Raw genomic sequence first — 24,954 nt, 5'->3', positions numbered from 1 at the left:
TTATTATTATGAAAGTTAAAATTAAATTAATGTGTATTCGGCAATACCATAACTAAGTTTGGGTTCTGTAGAACATCTAGATTGGTCAAAAACAAGCCATAGTGATAGTGCTGATGTTAAGATGCAAAAAAGATGATTACTTAAACATATCCAACAGATACCATGCCCTTAGAAAAGCTGATTATGTGGGGCAAAATCATTATCATTCAATATTTTTCAGAACCATTAACAATTTGAATATGACAAAGTGAAAAAAGTACAGTTCCTTTAAAAAAACATGATTTGGGGTTATTAAGATGACATAAAGTGGCTTTATGTGTATATATCTAGTACAAATGTTGCAACTCTAGCTAGCTTGATAGCTAGCCTTCTAGCTAGCCTTTTTGAATATTATTTGTCATATTATTCACCACAGCTATCTACAATTAATTATTTTCACTTCTTCTTATATGTCCATTATACTAAAAGAGGTGAAATCAAGCAAACTAAATTCTGTTTCCTTTAGCTAGTGAGTTAGCTGGCTACCAAGATAGCATAGGCTAATCGTTATTGTGTTATTGTGCTGGTTGCTGGTCTTTAAATAAGGATGAGGATTGAAAGGGAATTCTAATAATGGCTGGCCAGGCTATGGTGTTTACTGCCACTTGCTTGAAGTCAACTGGGATAGTCTCCGGCTCATCCGTGACCCTAATGAGGATAAGCATTGTAAAAGATGGATGGTTGTTGTTGTTATTGTCACATGGCAAAAAAAGTGGCGGTGTTTGCTGTGGCTGCCCTTTGCCAACAACAATTAGGTGAGAAATGAGAAGATTAAGGCAAGAACAAGTTCTTTCAGGGTGTTTTGTCCTATTAGTGCCTGATTTATCTCAATCGTTAGGTGTAAAATAGTGAGCGGTTGCTGGTTTGGAGTTTATACAGGAACAGCCCAGCTACGGTATATTATGAATAACCTTCAACCCCACCCTCCTCCATTGGGTGAATATGTTTGTCTCGGACTCATGTTTTGAACCGTCCAGTTATTTTGAAGTCTTTCTTTTTTCTTCTCCAAATTGGCTGACATTTTGTTAGTCAAAGAGATAATACTAACTGTACACTTTGACAGTTGGTCCATGTCTTGGCATGTATATGGAGGAAACTGTATTTATAAAAAAAAAAAATTAAAAAAAAAATCCCTATTATCCCATTTTAAAACGAAACTAGCACTCACTAAAATGTGAACTCTACCAAGGCCAAACAATTGCGAACATTTCTGTCAGACTTGTTTGGTTGAAAATCCAGGACGTGCCAGATGCAGATCATACTGTTTTATGCCAAGGTGGAGGTGCGGCTCCATCTGTTGGACTCTCCTCTTCGCCCAAATGCATGTGGACTGTAACGGAAAGAAAAGAATACTGATTGTATCCCCACTTCTTATCCCGATCCTCACTGAAACTGAATTAAAAAGAGAACAAATTGAACTCTTAACTGGCTCATGCATCACCCCTTTACAATGTAGCATGAAAATAAGTTTGAAATCACTTTTCCATTAAACTGGTTCCACACATGAACTGGATAACAGCCCTTGAGTGTGAATGTGAGTGTAAATGTTTAGCTACCTATGAATGACTGGCGATCAGTCCGTTTATTAGCTCACCCTCAACCCTAATGAGGACTAGTGAAAGAAAATAGATTGGTTTTAAACATATGCATGTGTTGATGCACGTGTTTTGAATATAATATGGACAGTACAGCAAATCTCATACTGTAGTGGTATTGTGATTTCAGAATGTTCTTAAAAATATCAGGTATATTTAACTTGGTGTCATTTTATGCCCAAAATGGTGCTCTTTAAAAAAAAAAAAAATAATAATAATAATATATATATATTTTTTATAAAGGGCCTTCCTATAGTGAGAACTTACATAAATGGATCAGTAATTATGACTGCTGTAGTGTTACCTCATTTTATAGACTCTTATATTAGAGTATACACAAAATAGATACACTTTGTTGCGTGCAGCATCCACATCAAACTTGACTTTTAAATTGAAATTCAGATGGATCAGACTTGATAAGTTAAACCTCCTTAATTCAGACTGTCTGTGAAATGGCAGACTACGTCATTCAGTTACTTGGACAAATGCCAGGCGGGAGAGCCGGAGGAATTCTCATTATCATTTTTAATTTTACTTGTCAGTTGCTGGTTTGAAATTTGACTTGTTGCAAGTTTGCGCACGCCAACTTGACTTTTCACATCTGAAGAGTGCACTCTTGCTCTCGTGGTGTTGTTCCTGCTCTGATACGCACACTTGATTTTGCACACAGACAACCACTCCAGGGTGCTCTGCAGATTTGTGTGCTGATCTCCTTCCAGCCGTGGCTGCTCTCATGCTAGCGTGCTGACTCTGACTTTTCCACTCTCTCTTTCGAAATTAGAGAAGGAGACATCGGAGCCGTCCGGTATCCGAATGCAAGCGGGTTAAAAAAGCTCTTCTTGTGTTGACATTCATGTGCGACAACATTTAAACACACATGTAAATGCTCTGCACAGGTTTAATGTGTGCGTTACGGCGGTGGTGAAGAACTTGGAACAAGGCAGATCTGCAGGCTGCTTCTCTTCCAGGCTCCTCCCTCTCCCCCGAGCCTCCATGCTGCAACTTGCAGGCTCATGTTTACTATCTGTGGTGTCTGTATGCTATTTAGGTGGTTCACGTATAGTTTACATACAGACGTCTCAATCAATTATTTAAGCAAGCAGAAGTCAGGTTTGTACCTCATGATGGCCTTCATCTTATGAAGACATTTTGGACAATTGTTTGTTTTCAGCAACACTTTTGGGAAGGGCCTTTTCGGTTAAGTCCATAAAGGCGTGTTTTAATGAATTTGGATGGGGAAGTTTTGACTTATCCCCATCAAACACCTTTGCAAAGGTTACCTTGCAGGCTGTTGCTTTAAAAAAAGTTCAAATTAGGTTGAATGAAGTCACGCAACTGCCAAATGAGGGAAACTTTACTAATGTAAGCCTAATTAGCCAGCAAAAATAAATAAAAGTATCGAATCATCGCCAAGTACATGTCTGGCATGTAGGCCTGTGTGAACAGGGATTGTTTTGACTTCTTTGCTTTTGTTGTTATTGTTCAAGTCATGTCAAGTCAAGCTTATTTACGTAGCTCTCAATCACACACACACAGAAAAATCTAAACGCGCTTTACAGGCCCACAGTTTACAAAAATCTACGAGCCAGGCAAGGAAAAATGTGGAAAAATCCCATTTAATTGGAAGGACTTTGACAAGGGATAGAGGATTTCCTCTTCCAGGACAAACATCAATGCTTAGCGGGCAATATTTATCACTTTATAGCAAAAGCCTCACTTAGCTCATCACCACCCCACCCCCTCTTTGAGCAGGAGAAGTGGCAGTAAAACAGACCAAAATCCGGATCTCTTGCGGTGATGCAGGTCAAGAGAGTGCGTTGCATAATAGTTGTGGTTTAACCAAATGCTAGTGTGTAGAAAATAGAAATAACTTTGCAGTTGAGATTTAACCATTTTTACAAAGATAGCCGCTCTAATTTTAATGGCTTGGGCATTGTAGAGTAGTGGAGTCTGATTAGAGGATGCTCTAAAATCATCTCACTTCTTTTTAGCTTTAAAGGTAACACACGTACCAATTTTTAACATAACACAATAACAACACATAATGAGGGGAAAATGCGAAGAGGGTTCTTAATGCTCTCATAGTGTGTGTTGTACTTAACTCATTTGTTCCCCAAAACTTTTTTAATTTTTTTTAAATATTACCATCATTTCAAAAACGTATTTATATGTTTTTCTTTTTAACATTTTCTTTAATGCTAGAGCATACAGAGCATTTTGATGCAGCCTCTGGACTGAAGAGGGACACTTAAGAATGCTAGTTATTACAAAAACGGCCAGCAGGTGGCAGCAGAGTATAAGAGATCAACCAGGGCCATGTTGCAACAAGCTGTTTTCCCCACTGTTTGAAACAGATTTGTGAATAATGATGAAACTTCGCTATATTCTAATGCTAATTGCTGCAAAACTGCAAATGATAAAAATATACTTTTTTAAGACTCCAATCTTTCTTTAGGTAGGTTCCAATTGTTTTTTTTATAGCAATAGAACAAAATATTCTGTGGGCCTTGCAAAATCAGTCAAATATTAGTAAAACAGCCGGTAGCGAATTGGTCAGTGAAAATGGCTGGGAGTAAATGAGTTAATATGATCAACACAACACCCCAAACACACCACCATACGGTACCTGTATCTCCATTCTGCACAGTAAGTAAAAAATTCTGCATAGTAAATAGTACACGATTTGTGAAAAGGAAGCATGGTGTCACAAGGCATCCCAATTAAAAAAGAGGTACGAGAAGGAAGAGGAATAGAAGAAATGCCGGAGCTAGGCTAACTGTTAGCTTGTATGATAAAGACGCAGTAGTTGTAAATTCTTGTCCTTGTTGTGTATGACTTGGGAGACACCTGATGCAAACACTTAGCCAATTGCTCCTCTATTTGTGACACCAACAACACAAGCTGCTTCAGGGTTAGGTCACAATCACAGAGTCCGTGGTTCGTCGTAAATGTTGAACAAGGTTAACATCTATGATTGTTGGCCCTGACTTTTTTCAAACAGATAGGGAATGGGGGGGGGGGGGGGGTATCACACTTGACGCAACTCAACACAGGTTAATTGCTCACGATAATCTTTTAAAGACGCCTGACAGTTGGCCTTTGTTAACTTCAAACGAAAGCGGGGAAAATGCTCACATTGGACCCGATTCTAAGTATGCGTATAGTACCCCGTTTTAATGCTCCTCACTCATTTCTATTTGGTGCAAAATGCAAGGATTTTGCTTGAATACACAAGGGGAGGAGGGTGCTTCTCCTTCATCTTCGGTAATGGTGTGTTTATGGGGAAATTGCAATTAACAACACGGAGCATTTGTGACCCTGCTGTCATCTCGTCAGAACATGGCCCAGCTTCGTCATGTACATGCGCATTACTCATTAGTTGTGTGATTAGATTTTAATGAACGGTGACGCTTGCCTGTAATTAGTTGCACAAGCAGATGGTTTCTTTCTTCAACATTATGCTAATGTCAATTTGCCTTCAAGAGGTGTAGTCGTCAAAAACTGGATTAGGTATAAAGATATTTAAAACAATCCACTAGCCTGCAGGCTCCGCTGCCACATTGTTAAACTTTCACACATTAGCGACGACTTCACAGGCATAGTGTTAAGATGGTGACTTGACTGTTGATCACCTCGCAGTGTATGTGTGCACTACAGAACACTACTCGGTAGACATGAATAGTAACTAGATGACCACAATTTATCCCATCAGGCCACTTTCCATTCTTTATGATACAAAACTGTATTAGTAGGTCCAAAAGATTTATTGTTTTCTGATCAAAATCATGATTCCAGAGAACTCGATCACATAATTGCTTCGTTTTTTTGCAGCACTGCTGACTGACCCAGAATCTGTTGTATCAACTTCAACTATAATCTCACACATAAACACTGTGTCCTTTATCTACCGCCAAGCTTACCAATCGGAAGTGGCATGCTACTTATGACAGGTGGCTAACGTGCCGCGCTGAGGCGCGTTTAATGGCACCAAGCTACAGGCTACACTTGCTAGCTGGCGCAGATGAACATTATCCTCTCGCGGCGCAGTTCCTCTGCTTGAGCTCGTATTCCACTGAGGGGCAAACGTTTGCAAGTGTTTGCGGATGTAATTAATTTTGATTTCTAGTGAGGGTTCCGTTCAAGGTTGCAAACATTCGCTAGACGTTCTTTCGCCAGCAGATTTGACAGTTTGTTCAAAATTCCCTTGCGACAAGAAAAACTGTCTGTGACCATTAAAACTGTTGGCGACTGTCTTTGCGACCTTGAATGAACCCTGACAGAAAAATCAGTATCAGCTACCCTTGCAAATGTTCGCCACTCAGTGGAATACGGGCTTTAAGTAACTAATCTAAATAAATTACACTTATAATAAGCATTTTTATCACTAACACAAAGAAAGAGTGTACAGAACTTTATGCACATCAATCACACTAGGAATTGTTTCACTCAAATGGTATCGACACAAAACTCTACAGGGCATTGCTAAACTTCATACTGCAATAATTTTTTCTCTGCACACTGCACTGATTCTGTGCAGGGATCTCTCATTTGGCAACATTGCCCTTTTGTGTGTGTGACTGTGGGCGCTTTTCCAACACACAGATGATGTGACTTCTTCCCTTCATAACCTTCTATCTTACATCCCATTGGTAGCCCCCCCCCCCCCCCCCAACCTCTCTGTCGTGTCAGCTCGTATTTAGCAAACACAGATGATTAATTAAGCTGAGTTGTGTGTATGCGTGCGTGCGCATGTGTGCGTGCATGTATGTGGTGGAAGTAGTGTAAAATTGACCGTTACGGTCCTTGTGTGTACAGAGAGACCCCATGAGACATGTGCGGAGCCTCCCTCTTTTCTGATTGGCTCTGACAGACTTTTTTGGGGGGAGTCGGAGTTTGTCGCTGGCATGCAAAAACACGACTCTGCCAGTTTGTGTGAAAGCAAGGAAAGCAACGGATTCATAGTTACTTCTTTAGCGTCATATTTCTTTTCCTCTAAATTACGCAATGATTTGGAACATTAAATAAGATAACTTGATGGTATTTTTTTGCCCAAGTGTTGCTGAACGTGTAATTTACTAACTTCACCAATGGGAACTACCATTACTTTGTACAGTGTACTGTATCTACTTGTGACTTACTACATTAGCGTAAGACAGAGTGATAGACTATGGTGGGTTATGATGTACAAATTGGGGCAAACGTTAGTCAGGTTTGCATCCAACTGTTTCGATTTTTTTTAAGCGAATTTACTGAAAATACGCAAAACGGACATGTGACTTATGCCCGTTTTCATCTGTTCTTCTTTTGCGGATATTGAGAGGGCACTCCGCTGCTGTAGGTGGCGGTATATATATTTAAAAGAAGAAGAAGAAGACCAGGAAGCGTCTGCACCATGCGATGACAACGTTTGAGTTTGCTTTTGTAATTACTGATAAACCGTAGCGTTTCTTTGCTATTTTCAATCTAAAATAGCATTAATATTTGCTCCTTTAAATAATTCCAAAAAGATTTCTGTTACGTCGTCCCCCCAAACGTACCTTACTTTATCGTCCGACATTGCTTTGCGACTACAAACGTACGTGTGATGTAATATCAGGTCAAAATGTGCGATGTGTATCAGGTCTCACCAGCAGGTATTAAACCTGTTTCTTTTGCCAAAATTAGCATTTTCCTTTTTTCATTACGCTTCAAAATCCACCCCCTCTATGCGCAAAACTTTTTTTTTGCAAATCTTAGGCCCTTTTTTGAATTTCTGGCGTTTCCATTCAGTTTTATTTTCACATTTCTTGAAAATTTGAATAAAAATGGGTGGATGGAAACCCTACTAATGAGAATCCCTCTCCTTGTATAGCGTTTCGGGGTTTACTAGAGAGATTAGGGTAGGGAGCTCAGATGTCCCGTTTTCACTGAGATAGTCCCGGCAGATATATCGCCAGCCCCATTGTTTTGTCCTGTTTTTACGCAGGTCCTGTCCCGGCATACAACTAACGTAATTACATCTAATTGCTAACAGATGTGTTTTCGTCATACCGAAACCAGAAATACCGGTGCTTACTGCTTCCGTTTCCAAGAATCATGGGAAATATATCTCTACTGGCCTAATGCTGCGGTCGCCGGTTAGACCCAAAACAAGTTATTCTGGCAGCATATTTACAATGTTACAATTTGGGAATGGCACGAGGTAAACATTACAGCCAGCTCCCAATAGCTGGTGGGACCGAGCTAAAAAGGTTGGATAATGGTGAGTGCATGGTCTTGTTTAGCGCTGTTGAACTGTCAACCAAGATAGCATTTAGCATTAGCTAAAACAATAACACAACTACAGCGGGCGGCGTGGCTCAATGGTATGGTGATTGTCTCCCCATCCAGAGGTTGTGGGTTCGATCCCATGCCATTGTGACCATGTCGATGTATCCTTGAGCAAGGTACTGAACCCCCAGTTGTTCCTGATGCTGCATCATCAGTAGGTGAATGGGTAGTTGAAGGCGCTCTGTGAACCTTGTAAGGTGGAAGCGTGCTAAATTAAGTACCATCTACCGGTCACCAGATTGACTAGGGATCAAGTGACAATGTGTTGTTTCTTTGATTTTCAGCTAAATTGTAGAATGCTGGTTTTTAATTTTGAAAATCTGGCCGGCACAGATGGAGGTAAATTGTTTATTAAGGGTGAGAATATGGAGTCGTTGCGAGGCTAACCCAATGCACGCATCTCACTTAGCCAGTTTTTCCCAAACTTTACTGAGCCAAGGCAAATGTTTTACTTTGGAAAACAATCCTTCTGCCATCAGAGAAGTAAATTCTGCCGGCTCTCACTCAGAAGCATGCCAAGGTGGGTGCGGTTGGTAGCCCAGGGCATCCACCTGAAGGTACACGGATGTGTATTAACATCGACTGGTAAAATCTTCCATCTGATCTTTGCCAAACTAAAATCTGTTGTTCTTGTCATACCTTTGAATCCAGTACAAATATAAATCAGTTGACTTGGCAGCTTTCTTTTGTTCATCCTCTTAATAAAAGTGACAGTGACAAACCCTTAAATGGCCCTGAAGGATAAAAAGAGCTGCTGACTAATTTGGAAAATAATTGTTCTTAAATGGAGCTTCTCTGTCAGGGCAGATGAGCACATGGCTGGACAGATTTCTGGCTTGAATTCTTGCATTGTATGACTTGGCCTTGCACACTCAGCCCTCCACCACCTCTCGTCTCCCCATACACACACATTCAATGATTTATCGCTTTGTTTCTTTCATGCAATGCTGACTAATTTCTTGTGCTTTCAATGATTTACCACCATCAAGTTACATTTGTGTGTGTTTTTTTTTCTGGCATCATATTTGCTTGTACTAATTTGGAAATTTGCTCATGTACTGTATTTGAGACTGTGTTTTTTGGGCTCCATGTTTGGAAAATGAGTCTTTCACTCACAATGCATTACAATGTACTATATATTGAAGTGCCCTGAGAATTATTTGACAGTGGCAACATAAGAGAGTGCGCCTCTTCCTTGTTTTTTTAAAAGCCTCCCAGAAACAAGTCGTGGGGACACAGCTGTAAATAGCCGTGGGTGTGGCCAGAGTTTGGCCTATATTTGGACTTGACTGATTGAACTCGCAATCTGTAAGCAGACGCTTATTTACTTGGACCGGGGACTGTCTGTCTGTATTGATGACTGGTGCTGGACAATTACTTTGAAATTCATTGTTTATCATGAATCACGATTACCAATCATCTCCCAGGGAATTGGCGCAACTGGGACTAAATGTTTAAATACAACAAAAGAAGTATGACATAAGCTTTTAGTAGTCCCGTGACTGGAAATTGTCCGTTTATACAGTAGCAAAAATGATCAGTAGTGCCGCACAAGAAAGACATGATTAAAATTTGAGTCAGGTGTGTGTCTTGACCTCCGCCGAACCCATGAGACTGACTCAACAAACCCCTGGGGTTCGATTGAACCCAGGTTAAGAACCACTGGCTTATGTTAAACATACTGTACATGCATATAGAATGTATGTTATTTTCTTTCATTTCACTCTTCATATCAGACAGCACTGTCTGTGTGTAGCGTTTAAAATGGTTTTGACAACGTACTTTGAATAAGGAAATATGTAACACGGTTGTAAGGTGCTTGAAATGTTTGAAATGTGTTTTTTTTTATATGATGTATTCACAAAAATCGCAAATAAAAAGTTAAAGTTCGAAAAGTTTCTGAAATGGGAACAGGGAGGGAGGGAAGAACGCACAAGTGGAAGTTTTCTTTTTTTTTTGTCTCCCCACATTGACATGCCATCTTGGAGTCCACTTGGTAACTATAATCCCTGTGGCACCCGCTCACTCTTCTCTCTGTCGCTCTTCACCAGCATCATGGCCGTGGCGTCCTCACCCTCCTCTAGCTTCCTGCTCTTCCTCCTCACGTCTTCCCCAGCCTGGCTTTCATCTCCGGGCTCAGCCATGGTGACCGACTGGCACCACATGACGCCATCAGGTAGGGGCACGCGCCACTTTATGATAATCTGTAACTCAAATTCGCGCTCAGAGTGCGCAGACCTGAGGTCAAGGCTAATACATTAATTTCATGTTGCTCGCTACGGATAGGAGAGGCCAAGTTATTCAGTTTCTTCTGGTTCCAAGCGCGTGAGATGTAACAAGATCACAAATAAACACGATGAATTACAATTTGATCTGATGGGATTTGGATGAGTATACAGCCTGTTTAACCCATTAAGGCCTAAAGTGCCTGGTAAAACATGCCTCTAAAACCTAAGGGTGACTTTTGAGTCACCCCTGAAAACCGGAAGTTTTCCTGGAAATTCAGCAATATTAAAAATAATTGATATATCAGCTCCTGAAGCAGAAACATAATTCCAAAAACATTTTAGAGCTTACACTTGTAGCGTTCACACAAACCTAAGTTTATTATTATAAACCTTCTTTATATATATTTCTTTAAAATCAACAAACAAATGTCGCATCTGCGGGTATATAACTCCAAATATATTTACCTTCAACACTGGAGCGCAGTTGTAATAACCTCGGGGGGTCGGGTGGTAATTATTCGTGGTCCATTCCGTTCCAAAGCCGTCAACATTTTCATTATCCTCACTGTCTACAAACATATTTCTTAACAATATGTCACTGTCGACTCGTTACACTGATTCGAAGTCCTCCCGCGCCGTTGTCAATCGCGTCATTTATTTCATAACTCCCGCGAATCTGCATCAACCATAAACGCTCGAATAAAATTCCAGGACATGCTATGAGGCCCACGTCACCCTATCGTGACCAAGAATTGATTTGACATTTCAGCTTTTTAACTGCACACACGGCACAATTTGTTGTAATTGGAGGTTTTTAAAATGTGTTGTTTTTTTAATTTATATACCCACAATTTGTAATCATCATTTTTTGTGATTTTAAATTTTTTATTTTATTTTATTTCTAATGTTCTATAATGTCATCAGTATGGATATATTTTTTTAACATTTTTGATTTTTAGATGGGGTGGGAGGGGCTTCAAATGACTCATTTGAAATTAACCCATTATTGAGCATTCATTCAAAACTTGAAAAGTATTTCCGTCCAAACAAGACTTATTTTAGTATCTTTTTCAAAAGTGTATGTATAGCCATTGTCCTAATAACATACGAGTATACAGTAATATCATTCATTGTATCACACGTAAACATTACAACTTATTAGTGAGGCATGCGGCGTCCATTTTCACTTAAGCGACAAAATGGGGTTACTGACCCTATAAAGGTCTACTAGTGTGACAAACGAGCACATGTAGGTGAAACAGAACCTTCCTGGTAGAGGTGATAAGTTTGCGTCAGGTCCTAAATAAACAGTCGGTGTGTATGCACGTGACTTATCAAACATTAACACACTCGATTAAGGGCAGCGCTTTATCACGCCTGATGTCAGACGTGAGTTGCAGAATGCTGTGTTTGCGCAGATGCATGTGGAAAGGTTCACCGTTGAGCAAACGCAGCGATTTCCTGATCAATAATAGCGCCGGGGGTAAATGCACGGTCGGCCCGGGTCACTCTGTCAAAGTCCAGGGACTGCTCGATTCGGGGACACGGGGAGGTGGCAACAGCTGTCATTGAGCCAGTTGAAATATTTAGGGAAAAGAATGATGGCATTCTGCACGGAGGGGGGGACTTGTAGTGATTTGGTGTTGCCTTCACAATATTGACCCCAGATGCTGACGTTTAGTGGAAGAGCAGAGTAGCTGCCTTACTGATTCATTTTTGTGTCTGTAACTCCATAAATGTAGTGTCTATATTAGGAGGTTATGTTCTAGAAGTGAAATTTTAAGCAAAGTGTTGTGAAAACCTTGGTTTATTGCATGGAGAATGGATACATGTTTCTGTGCTGCACGTTCCAATTGTTCTTATGTATTTTGTGAGTGTGTGTGTGTGGCTTGTTCTGGTGAAAACCAACTAAGATTTGACTCACCACTAAAAACCGTGGCGCTTCCTACGGTTGTTTAAAAAATGCTTTAGAATGTTTTTACAAGGTAAAAATGTGCTCTTTTTGATCAGGTTTCTTAATGTGTGTGTATATATATATATATATATATATATAAAAGGAAGGAAGGAAATTTGTTGTTGTACAAAGAGATATTTTTTCATCCTCTGCTACTGTATTGTCAAGCAATTTTTTTACATGTTTTATTTTTTGTTTTTATATGTCCCCTTTAATATAAGAAAAATATTAGTAGAGCTCCGATTAATCATTTATTGGACAACTAAACAATTATCAAATTGCTAATCATTTTTAGATTAAAATTAAAATTAAGTTTAATTTTAAATTGTCCAAATCCTCCGAATTTCAGCCTCGCAACACTAGATATTGTCCGATTTCTGTAATCCTCCATGTAAGTAGATTTATTATATAAGCTTTTGCTTTGAAAAAAATAATTGCATCATTTTTGCAATTTTTTTCTGACGTTTTCTGCCATGGTAATTTGAAATAATGTCCTGTTTTGGAAGGAGAAAAAAAAGGATGGAAATGAAAACTTAGTTATATGATTCATTGACAAAATACAATAATAGATTAATCAATTATTAAATAATCATTCGGTTCAGCCCTACTGCGTTGTGTTTGTAGAATATGAATCAAACAGCAAAATCCACTTGTTTCAATCCATCTGATTTCCATTTTGCAACTTGCTGTTGACTGAAAACAATCCCAATTGCTCAGGTAATGACCAATCACGGCTCATCTTATGAATGTCAGATGACCAAATTCTGAAAACGGTTATTACCTGAACAGTGACCTGTGAACTGTGATGTCATTTTCAGTTGACATCAAGTGGCAAAATAGGCGCTCCCTATATGAATAAAAATGAGTAGATTTTGCTGCTCAACTCATATTCCACAAATGCATTATTAATCAGAATACTGTGTTTAGACTAGAGGAGGTGCATAGAACGTGTTATTGTAAAGAACATTTTTGACTTGACTTCTCTTTCAAATAGGATGGTTTGGTGGAGGACAAAAAATCCCTTCAAGTACAAATGCAAGGAATACAGATTAGAGTCCTTGTCTGATTGCAGAAAATCAATACAAGTGATGACTACTTTCCACAAAGGTTATGTTGGTTTAGCTGTCTGTTTGTCTGCTGAACTCGCAGTATGATTACACAAATATCACCAGGACAGTTTTCATGGAATTTGTTGTACTCGTTTAGCACAAGCGATTGGAACAATAAAAGAAGGCAAAGCCGTTCCTTTTAGTGGTTTGGCTGTCCTTTTATTTTTTGTTCCTTCTGTTGGGTTTGTCTCGCTCGCTTCCAGTTGAAAGTTAAAAGTGTTTTACACCATCACATGCTAGGAAACACAGATTGGCGCAACTCTATATTTATAGAGCACTTGAAAACAACCACCAGTTTTCTTCAGATGGAACCCAGGGGCAGCAGATGCAATGAAAGCAGCAAACGCACCAGGATTGAACCCTGTGGGACACCATACGTTCTGTTATGTGAATTCATATTGTACATATTTGCCCGACAATTTTTTTATTTTTTTTTTTTGCTCGACATAGTTAGTATGAAGGGATTACAAATGATATAATCACACGATTATTTCAAGATCATGTTCAAACCCATACAAGTTTACTTAGTGTTTAGCATGCAAATTTAGTGACTTGACTAATTCTGACCATGTCTTTGTTGCTTTACAAATTGCACATTTGCAGCTTTGTAACTTGGAGGGTGTGGGCCGGGGGTGGGGTGGGGTTGGTAGGTGGGCTGAATACCCTCCAGCAAAACTGTCAAATAGCTGCCTCAAATGCAGGTTTTTCTGGATTGGGCGTTGCACCATGGAGGTATGAATTTGCGCTCAGGAGTGTACCTTCTTGAGAGACACCTGCACCTGAAAACTATTTATAGGCCGGTGTAAACGTTTAAGGATTCATGAATCAATCAAGTCCGACGATTAATCCATGTTCTCAGACAGCCTGGCTGGCAAATTGCGAAGCTTCAGCTGCCAAGTTCTACAGACTCCCAGTCAAACATGTTTTATTGTTAAGGACAAACCGGTTTAAAATCAAATCTATTACTCTTGTAGTCGCGAGGGAATGTAGCCAGAGCTGTTACTTTTGCGTTATGAAATATGGCCGAGCCTTTGGGCTGATATGGCGCTGAGCTTTTGGAAGAATGTGCTGGTGATGTGCTGCTTTTTTAGTTTGTTCTTGGTCAGAACTGCCAAGACAAAATAGTCCTGGCTGCTTTTACTGCATGTGGCACACACAAAGTATTCTGGTTGTGGATAAATCATTTTTTACAATAGTTGAGAAGTGAGCTGAACTTGGATGGGTTTGTCAGGCCTCATTATGAAAATATGCAAAATAACAGAATAATTAAGGAAAAAACTCATTAAAAGGCACATGTTGTGTTAGACATTTAAAAAACCTGAAATGTTCCAAACTCTCAACTATTGCAAATAGAAAAACTGTTTTACCATTTATAGATGGGGTGGTTTTTATTCACTCAGCTGCAGACAGGACCAAAATGGATCTTAAATCCAGATAAAATAAATGTTATACAGTATTTTTAGAAGAACACATTGTGTTTTCATCCACTGTCAAACGATCAATTTTTAAAATCAGATTACTCACATTTTAGAATTTTGATTAATCACGATTAATCGCTCAATAATTGTTTGTTTTTTTAAAAATTCCACTATGTGTTCATTCTTTTTACATTTAATGTGACGTCTTCAACATTTTTTGATCCACTGCACTCGCTCATCCTCTTTTTCGAATCAGTTAATTACTTGCATAATTTAAAATGTAAAAAAAAAATGACCCCAATATTTTGACATGAACAAATATTCTAAATGTGATACGCAAACATTTATGAAATGCTTTACTTTAATGCGTGTAATTATGTTTATTGCTAAAACAACCTGTGCTACCTTAAACGTAGCCATCCGCTGTCATGCTAAAGGATCATTGATGGTCAAAATTAATACTGCGATTAATCTGCGTTAATTTATGATTAATGCGATTTTTTTGTGATTAATTAATCAGTTAACGCTTTAACTTTGACAGCACTAATTAAAATGTATGAGAAAACGGGATACTTAGTGTATCCGACTCTTGTTGGATGATGCAGCCACATGTGTAAAAGTGATGGAAATGTTTCTCCCCCCAACTGTACTTTTTCCCTAAACTGCAGCACACTTATCCTTATCTCCAGCTTGCGTCACCTCTCCGATAAGCCCTCAGACAACCGATGATAACGTTTGGACGAATGCGGCCGTCGTTGATTAAAACGGTCTCCATCGATCACTGCGCTGTGCTGGCGTTCCTCAACAAGTGTTAAAGCATCCGTAAACACAACGTCGACACTGATAGGGCGAGCAAACAAAAGCATAGCTTGTTCTTTTCCCAACCTTGCACCTGAGTCGCATGCAGTCCGCACGTGCTTTTTCTTATAATAGCCTTTTGAACAGTGGTTCTTAACTTCTTAACCTTGCCAGAAGTAACGAAAAGTTTTCTGTGCGCATTCACCAAACCCTTCTTTATTGAAAAATAAAATATGATTAATATGGGGGAAAAAAGCATTGCTTGAAAAAATACTAAAATATTGCTTTAAAAAACAGCAGAGGCCACAGAATTGAACCCTGTGGAAAACCATACATTTACGAATACCAGTCAGTACTGACTGGTTTTCTTGGTTTTCTGGTTTTCTGAGTTCCAAGCCTCCCCCACAATAAAACAAAACCGCACCTTTCAGAGTGGCCTTTTATTGTGGGCAGTCTAAGGCACACCTGCGCATTAATCATGGTGCCTAATCAGTATCTTGACATGGCACACCTGTGAGGTGGGATGGATTATCTCGGCAAAGAAGAAGTGCTCACTATCAGAGATTTAGACTGGTTTGTGAACAATATTTGAGTGTTTTAGATTTTTGAGTTAATCTACAAAAAATGGGGGCAAAAGCAAAAGTGTTGCCATGTTGCACTTATATATTTGTTTAGTATAGTATGAAGGGGTTACAATAATAAAGAAATCACACGACGTACCATCACTTACTGAGCACACCAAATCGTGATCACCTGTAGCCAATGACGGCCAAGTGGAGCGTGTCATCACAAATCATTTAAGTTGGGTGTGTGGCTTGACCTCTACCGAACCCCCTGAGACTGGCTCATTGAACCCCTGGGGTTTCGATTGAACCTAGGTTAAGAACCGCTAAGCTAAGCCACTAAACTGTCATCTGTGAAAACTAAGGACAAAACATGTTAACCCCTAGGCGTTATTGTGACCATTTTTTGTCTTTTTGTTGGTTCTGACCAAGCCATTTCAAAATAAAATACTGCCTACGGGTTAAGTAGTAGTATGTCGTAAGTAAAAGAAAATGGGGGGGATTAAAACGTTAATAGCATTTTTTTTTTTGCTTCTAACACCTCGACAAATGGAGACAAAATCCGAGTTGTGGCTTTCACATCACAAACTAATTGTCATTTCTTTTTGTATGTGAAACTTTTGTAAAATTGCTCAGAAATAAGCCTTCTCGATTGACTAAGTTGTCGTCATGTAAACGTTGTGTTGGTGTAAGAGTTTGTGCTTTAATCTTTGAACTAGAGGACATTTGGAGAGAGATTTTATTTCACAAGTGTCCAGTTAGCATTTACTTTTTTTTTTTTTTAACCCCCACCCTCTGTTTGTCAGGCCTAATGATTGATGCTGTTGCATGACACTGTGTTCCACACCACAGAGGTGGTAACCAGTGGCAACCGCAGACACTCCAGTCACTCCACCCGGCCTGTGCACACATTTCCACAGAGACGATTTCTGGGTGTGTGTGGACAACAATTGCAAAGTAAAAAAGAATACACAGAGTGGTCCAAAAGTAGAGGACGTAGAATGCTTAAAAATGTTCTACAGATATGATATGTTGAAAAAATATAGGTATAACTCTTAAAACTTGCACACACAAAATAATGTTTATTTCTTTTTTTTCTTTTTTTTTTCTGGAGAGCTCAGTATTTTTCATTTGGTAATTTTACCGATTTGACATGTCATCATCATTGCTCTCTCTTTTTTCTTTTTTTTTTCTTTTTTTTCTTTTTTTTATTTCTTTTTTTTATATTTTGTATGTGGGTGAGTGTGCATTCATTAGTTCACCTAAAACCGATTACAAAATCCCATACCGTTCACCTAAACCGAACACTAAACACATAATGTTTATTTCTAAACACAGTAATGAGTCCTGGTAGTGTTTCCCAATGTTTACCATGTCGTATTTGCTTAACAAATGCATATTTACCCTTTCTCAACTGCAGGGAGAGCCCTGCAGCACAAAATAAATAATCCATACTGTTTGCAGTTTACATTTTCATCTGGGTCACAAAGTAAACATTTTTGGGGAAAATACACACAACAAATACACACTAGTGCATACCTGTAGAAATATGACACCGAGCACCCACTCAAACTGATGTGGTACTTATTTCTCTATTTAACCAATTTAAAGCCTGCAAAGGACTGCCTTGCACAGTCTCTTCTGTGAAGTGCCACTTTGGATGAAGTGTTCTCATTTGCGCCATCTCAGTTTGTGGAAAAATTAGACTACAAGCCTGAAATAGTGTGTCCAGGTCGTAACGTCAATGCCAAAAAGTGATCCAATGTGTGCACAGGCAAACCGGTCAAGAGAGGACACGCTCATCTTTTGCCTTGATTCTGACTTGCAAATAAAATGTTCCCCCTCAGAGGCAATCGTGAGCACTCCACGATTCGGAAAAGTTTGTAAAATAACTTTCCCAAATGAACACAGTTTAGTTGAATGTGACTGACATCTTATAAAATCTAATATTTAATGTGCTTCTGCATAACTAGTTAACCTGAATAGACTTTTTCTATCGTTGTTCTTGTGGGAGCTAGATTAATGATAGATCAAAAATAAAAACACAAAAGCTAATTCTTCTGCCTGTGAAAGGTAATTTCATGCAATCTACTATCAATTGTTTGACAATTTGGGACAGCCAAAGGACAGTGATGCCGCACTATTGCGAAAACGGCAGACACACTGACGTGTAATCTTCAAAGTGGAGAAACCGGCTGATTTATGAATCAGTCTGTTATTGAAAACGAAAGCGTCTCGGGTTCACGGATTTATTACATTCAAAATGTTTGCTTGTCTCGTGTGATGATGTCACACATTCTGCAGTGCAATACCAAGAGGAATGTCTTCAAGTGTGTGTGCAATGGCAGTTGGTATGCTCAACATGTTCTCGTTTATGGAATGAAAGTAAATGTATGCTGTGAACTTTAAAGGTTGTTGAGGTGATGAACAAACCGGATTTTCCTCAAGTAGGGGCCGGCCCGCTAATAGATGCCCTACCCCAATTAATTACTGGGTATGTTCTCCTCTAAGACAAATACACACCTTCCTTAAATAGATACCTCCTTCCCCTTTCTTAACTTGTATTATAACTGTAAAGATCTTAGTTCAGACATGATCATTCACGTGGCATATTTAACTGCCATGTCTTGACAGTCCATTTGAACTCAGTTGCTAGTCAAAAAAGCAGCACCTACCAAAGGCACGTAAACTGCATGTTAATAGCAGTTGGTGGTGGTGGGGCCCTTTCTTGGCTTGCCCCTCCACCCGCCAAGGCGTTTGACCGCATGTCCTTGGCAGTTGGACAATGGCACTCTAATATTCTTCATGGGCTTTTGTTTTGATGGTGAAAATCCGCATGCATGTTGACAGTTATTTTTATCACCCGTTTACATCGCCTTGTTTTTATCGTGGTGCAAGGCCTCTTCTCGACCTCTTCAGGACCCTTGGAGTGCCTTTATGGCTCTATTTATCTCTTTATGTTTGTCCTTGTAATTTATACTTGTTCAAATCTTCTACTACTCTGTTCCATTCACAAATCGCTCCTAAATGTATATGGAACAAATTAAAAGTATATATTTCAAGTATTTTCTACAATTCCATCGACCTATGACCTTCAAGTTTATTTTCGATGTGCCATTCACCTCATGTTTAACTTGAATCTGCAAAATGAGCTGGAAGGGGAATTTTATCTCATTCGCTACCACGGACCATTTCACAATTTGGTGACTGATGTAGCCCGTCTGTGGCGAGGGAAGTGGCTCATTTGGGCCTTTCAAAGTGTGGCACTTAACGTGTAAAAGGCGACGTCTAGGATGAGAAGTGGTTTCCTGGCTCATCTACAAGATGGAGCAAGGCATAAATGCACTACATGTACAATTAGATAAGCCAGGGATGAGAATGTTGATGTTCATTTTCATGCAGAGAGTGTGACTTCTTAGTTTTGCAAAAGGCCGGAAAATTTCAGTTTTCAGTCAATTTCATCGGGGAGGTAATGTCTCTGAGGCTTAGAATTAGGACCCAAACGCAGCCACTCAGTCACTCAGTAACCCCCACTAGGGCAAGGTGCAATTTTATATGACAGAATAAAGGCCTGTATGATAAAATAAATATATGATCAAATAAGAGTGACCAGACAAACTAAGAGTGACTAATATAGGGACATAGCAACTGCATAGCAACTGACCACATTAGCACATTATTATCATAAGGCATATAGTAACCGCATAAGACTATATAGACAAACTAAGAATGGCTATAATACATCATCATCATAGATATTGTAAGGGACACAGTGGCTGCATAAGACTAGACAAACTAAGAGTGGCTAATACATCTTCATCATACATATCATCATAACGGATATAGTAACTGCACAGCAACAGACCACAATATCACATTAATATCATAAGGGGCATAGTAACTGCATACGACTAGACAAACTAAGAGTGGCTAATACATCATCATCAAACATCAGCACGTGAGACATAGTAACGGCATACGACTAGACAAACTAAGAGTGGCTAATACATCATCATCAAACATCACCATGTGAGACATAGTAACTGCATATGACTATACAAACTAAGAGTGGCTAATACATCATCATCAAACATCACCATGTGAGACATAGTAACTGCATATGACTAGACAAACTAAGAGTGGCTAATACATCATCATCATCATCAAACCTATCATAAGGGACACAGTAACTGCATAAGTCATAACAGTGAAACTGGGTGAATTATGGATTTTTAATTGAACACTTTTGGACACATTATGGAGATATTTTCACATGATTTATTATCTCTACTTATTGTCTCATCTTAGCACCTGCAATGAAATAAATACAGACAGTAGACCCTCGTGCTCCTCCATTGTTTTGGTGTGTTAGCGTGTCTTGTTCGATTGATTTTCTCAATGCAATCAACCTCCTGAACGAGTCCCTTTTTCGATGAGCTTCTGCTAAATTCTTATGAAAACAGGTTCAACAAGCTTAGAGCGTGTTGACTGGAACCGCAACCGCCCTCCCCACAGGTTACCCCTTTTAAACTTGAATGAAAGTCGACATTAAAGTCTTATTGTCACTTTCTGACAAGCAGAGTTTGTGAGAAGACTTTGTAAGAAAAGAAAAAAAGTCTGTCAGTGTTGGGTTAGTGTTTAGCGGGAGATTAAAGTGAGAATTTTAAGCGTTTCCAGGAGTCATCGTGCACATTTTTACCTAGTCTAACATACAATGTTCTTAAAATGCTACTTGTGGGGGGTATCGATGTAAATACTATTTTTGTGTAATTCATTGCAAATGTAGCAAAGATTATTCAGATAGTTGGCACATAGTGTGTTTGCAGTCTGCAGGATCTTTGGTGTTGGCATCTGGAATTTGTTGGCTGAGGGAAGGAGGGGATCGCAAAGCTCTGTGAACCACAACTTGCAGAAGATGAAGGGGGTGGTCCGGCAGGGGGGAGGTGGGGATGACAAAGGGGGCAAGGCGTAGCGGACAGGAATGTAGTGATTTTACGAGATTAACCGGGCAGGCATCGAACCGAGCATAAGCAGTTGAATAAAATGACAACTGTGGAAAAATTAAGGCAATAAATGGATAGACAGATAGATACTGAAGATGAATAGATAGGTGGATCGATGGATACATGAATAGATAGATAGGTGGACGGATGGACGGACGGACGGACGGACGGATGAATGGATGGATGGACGGACCGACAAATGGACAGACGGATGGACAGATGGATAGATAGATGTGACTTAAGAGCATTTATGGTAGTTATGTATATGAAGTAACTGGTCTAATACAGTACAGTAATACGGTTGTACTTTCGTGTTTTTGCTGTCCAAAAAAAAAAGCATGTAGCCTACAGTGGTAACTTGACATACAATCATTCAATTTGAATTTGTTCCATGACCATGCTTGGAACTCAACTATATTTTCCCATTGAAATGAAAAGAAACGCCATTAATACATTTCATGCCATGACTATGTTTAAGCCTTCTCAAGCAAAGCATTTTTTTTTTGTAATGTGTTTTTAATAAGGAAAAAGCACACTGTAATATTGTTTTCTATAAAAAAAAAAACAATAGCAACACCATCGTTATGTAAAATGTAAAGAATTAAACAGTTTGCGCATATGGATTAATTTGTTGCAGCTCCTTCCGATGTGTATAACTTGGCCAGCAGGGGGCGGTCTAAAAAAGTCAGGCAGACAAACAAGAGTTATATAGAACCGTAGTTACAGTCATAACTTTCGTTTTACAATTGCTGTAAGTGACTCAGCATGCTGCAGTAATATTAGTCGTTTTTCATAGAGGATAAAGAATATGAGGCATTAAGTATTGTTATATTGTTGCTACGCTGTTTGTGTTCAAATATGCATTGCTTAAAGCGTTATAACACCACCGAATAGATGCTATTCATTAGCCTAGCCCATCTATGGCGTTTCATAGAAATAAATACATTGTACTACTAAGGCGCTGTGAATTCTGCCTAGCAACAAGTGACTTCTTAAGAATGTGACATGGCATGGGAATATCTGATTTGTTGTGCTACGATTCCTATATGTTGGTTTTCTAAAAAATATATTTTTATAACTATTCACACGCTCTTTTTTTATTGGTCTGTATTTTTTTTTTCTACATACAAAAACAAACAAAGTACATTAGGCATTAAGAGGCGATACTGTTCAAGTATATAGCCTAATGCCGTTTGTTTCATTATAACATGTTGTTTAATCTTCTTCGAGTGGCATTTGGCAGTGTTTTTGAGTTGTGTATGGCGTGTTTGCGTTCCCGCCCGTGTGTAATTCATGCAAGCTGTAGCCACCAAGAAGAAAGTGGCCGCAGCAGAAATCAATGATGCCTTCACTTGCTTATTAATGGCTGCAACAAAGCCCAGTGCTTTTCACTTGATGAGAAACTGGGCGGTGGTGGTGGTAAAGCAGTGGTTTGAGGGCCAAGTCATTGTGAGTCATAAAAGGCATAGTTAGTGAAATACTCTTCAATGTAAATCTTTGAACACAAGATGTTTTGGTGCTTGCATTAGAGAATAAGACTTTAAATTAGAATAAGCTACACACTGAAAGTTGTGAATAATTTTTGAGGTCGAGCACTAACCAAGTTAACCTTCATTTTTAATGAGTTTTCTTCCTTTGTCATTGTGTGCCTCAGCTCCCGTTGATCCTCACTTCACCAAGTGCACATCCCGGGACCAGGTGACATTCAGCTGCTGGTGGAGTCCCGGCACTTTCCACAACCTGTCGGACCCTGGAGCACTGAGGGTCTTCTATCAGAAGCGAGTTATCGAGTAAGAGTAGTGACCTCACATCCCACCCCAACCCTAAAAATATGCTATTAAGCAGACATCATTTCTGTGGCTGACAACGCTACTTTTGTTTATTCCTGCTTTCAGCTCCTCCACTAAGAACGAATGGAAAGAGTGTCCGGAGTATTTCCACTCGAAGCGGGAGTGCTTCTTTGATAGAAACCACACAGCCATTTGGATCACCTACTGCTTGCAACTGCGCAGCCGAGACAACGTCACCTATTTCAACACGGACGACTGCTTCACTGTGGAAAACATTGGTTCGCAGCAAACGTAGATTTTCTGTCTATAATTTCCTATTAAGTGCACAGACATCAACGAGTATCCTAAGTATTCCGTTTAAGGTATAAACCTGTTTATTAGCAGTACCACCTTTTATTTCTGATTTGGCACCCATGGTTTTGTATATTCAAAGTATTTTTTTAATTATATTTGGGGAGGTCTTTTTTCATGATTTTCTTTTTCCCCCTATTTTACCAATACAATTGAAAAATTTGAATACATTTGTATTTTATTATTAAAATGAGCTAGTTTACATATTTTACTAGTGGTGGTTTCTGGCATGTATAATATGTGTGGTGGCATAAATTTGCACACATTTGCTTAGATGAGCTCACTGATAAAATTAAGGGTATCAAAATTAGTGTGTTAATTTTTTATTAATTCAAAGTTCCTTTAACTATTTTTTTTAATGCGCAATTAATGACCAACCCTTTCTTGGAAAGCCTGTACTGGGGGAATTCCAGTCGCAACGCAGTAGACACTTCCATGTCCAAATTTAGCAGTAATACATTTAATAATATTGCATAGATTTGTCAAAAAAAACTGGCATCAAGTTGTATTTTACAATTTTAAAAATGTGCAGAATTTCACAAGTTACTTCATGTTAAAGAATAGATAGCTCTTAATGTGAAAAGAAAAATGCACTGAGCTGTCACCATCTTACAAATGCAATTATGCTATCTAGTGGCAGAAAAATGACCAACACAAATCAATCTCACACTCGTTTTTACCGTACAGTACATCTTTTTAATTTTAACTAAATTTTATGAATTATTATGAAATTACTATATAAATGACTAAAAGATGCAGCCATATTTTTATTAACATTTTTCCACTTTTATGTTGAGTACGGGAAAAAAAATTGTATTGTACATTTTGATTTTATTGAACATTTCGAACAGATAAAAAAAAAAATGGCGATTAAGTATTGAAGTCATGAGATTGTTTACAATTAAAACATTTAATCGCCTGATACCACTAGATGAAATATATTGTCATTTTTCTGGCAGTGCGTCCTGACCCTCCAGTGTCTCTCAATTGGACGTGCCTGAATGTGAGTCCCAGCGGGCTCACTTCCGACGTCATGGTGACGTGGGAGCCGCCCTTGTCAGCAGACGTCTCAGTGGGCTGGATGAACATCATCTACGAAGTCCAGTATAGAGAGAAGAACAGCACTACCTGGGAAACTGTGAGTCGTCTTTCTCTTTTATCATTTCCATAATACTGCTTGAAAATGTTATAGAGTCAGTTACAACAAGCACAACATGTGTCCACACTCCAACCTTAGAGTGGAAGATCAAATCAGGACATGTACTTTCATGTTTCCTTCCCCTAAAGCCACTGGAAGCCTGAGCAAGGCCTCCTGGGAAAACACAGGCTTAGTGGAGGAAGTCGAGGGGAGGAGGGGAGTTCTTGGTTAGAGGTCATGGCAGTCCGGCCTAGTTTGCTTATCTCATCATATAAATCTTTCTCCAGATGTTTACCTGTAAATCTGCAACCTCTGAAAATGTAGCAAGTATGCACTCATGGGCGTACCCACTGAGATTAAGACAATACAGCTGTGAAAATGGCATCACTATTCAGATGCATCTCAAAAATTGGAGTAATGTAGAAAGTTCTTTTATTCCAGTAGTTCAATTTAAAAACTGTCATACAGTATTATAAATATTTTTTAAACACATAGGCAATTCTAAAATTGTATTAAAACTAATGCCGTTAAAGTTAAAGCGTTAATTGATTAATTAATCACCAAAAAATTATCGCATTAATCATGAATTAATGCAGAATAATCGCACTATTCATTTTGACCATAGATTATCCTTTAGTGTGACAGCGGATGGGATAAGG

General features: G+C 39.0%; 1 protein-coding gene across 5 annotated transcripts in view; it reads left to right on the top strand.

Moving 5' to 3' along the window:
* ghra (growth hormone receptor a) overlaps positions 1–24,954 on the top strand; it is a 36,494-nt gene that overhangs the window by 1,503 nt on the left and 10,037 nt on the right. For 3 of the 5 annotated variants that reach the window (XM_077561571.1, XM_077561569.1, XM_077561568.1), the window contains 4 exons: positions 9,995–10,119; positions 22,671–22,806; positions 22,912–23,084; positions 24,117–24,295. In XM_077561571.1, coding sequence (XP_077417697.1) covers positions 9,999–10,119; positions 22,671–22,806; positions 22,912–23,084; positions 24,117–24,295 — 609 coding nt within the window. In that variant the 5' untranslated portion in view covers positions 9,995–9,998. Of the gene's footprint in view, positions 1–9,897; positions 10,120–22,670; positions 22,807–22,911; positions 23,085–24,116; positions 24,296–24,954 lie in introns of those variants that run through there. The other 2 variants (XM_077561567.1, XM_077561566.1) reach the window with 1 other exon arrangement.

This window comes from Vanacampus margaritifer, chromosome 3 (assembly GCF_051991255.1).
Source record: "Vanacampus margaritifer isolate UIUO_Vmar chromosome 3, RoL_Vmar_1.0, whole genome shotgun sequence".
NCBI lineage: Eukaryota > Metazoa > Chordata > Actinopteri > Syngnathiformes > Syngnathidae > Vanacampus > Vanacampus margaritifer.
Note: the sequence above shows the minus strand (reverse complement) of the source record. Positions and strands in the feature narration are given on the sequence as shown.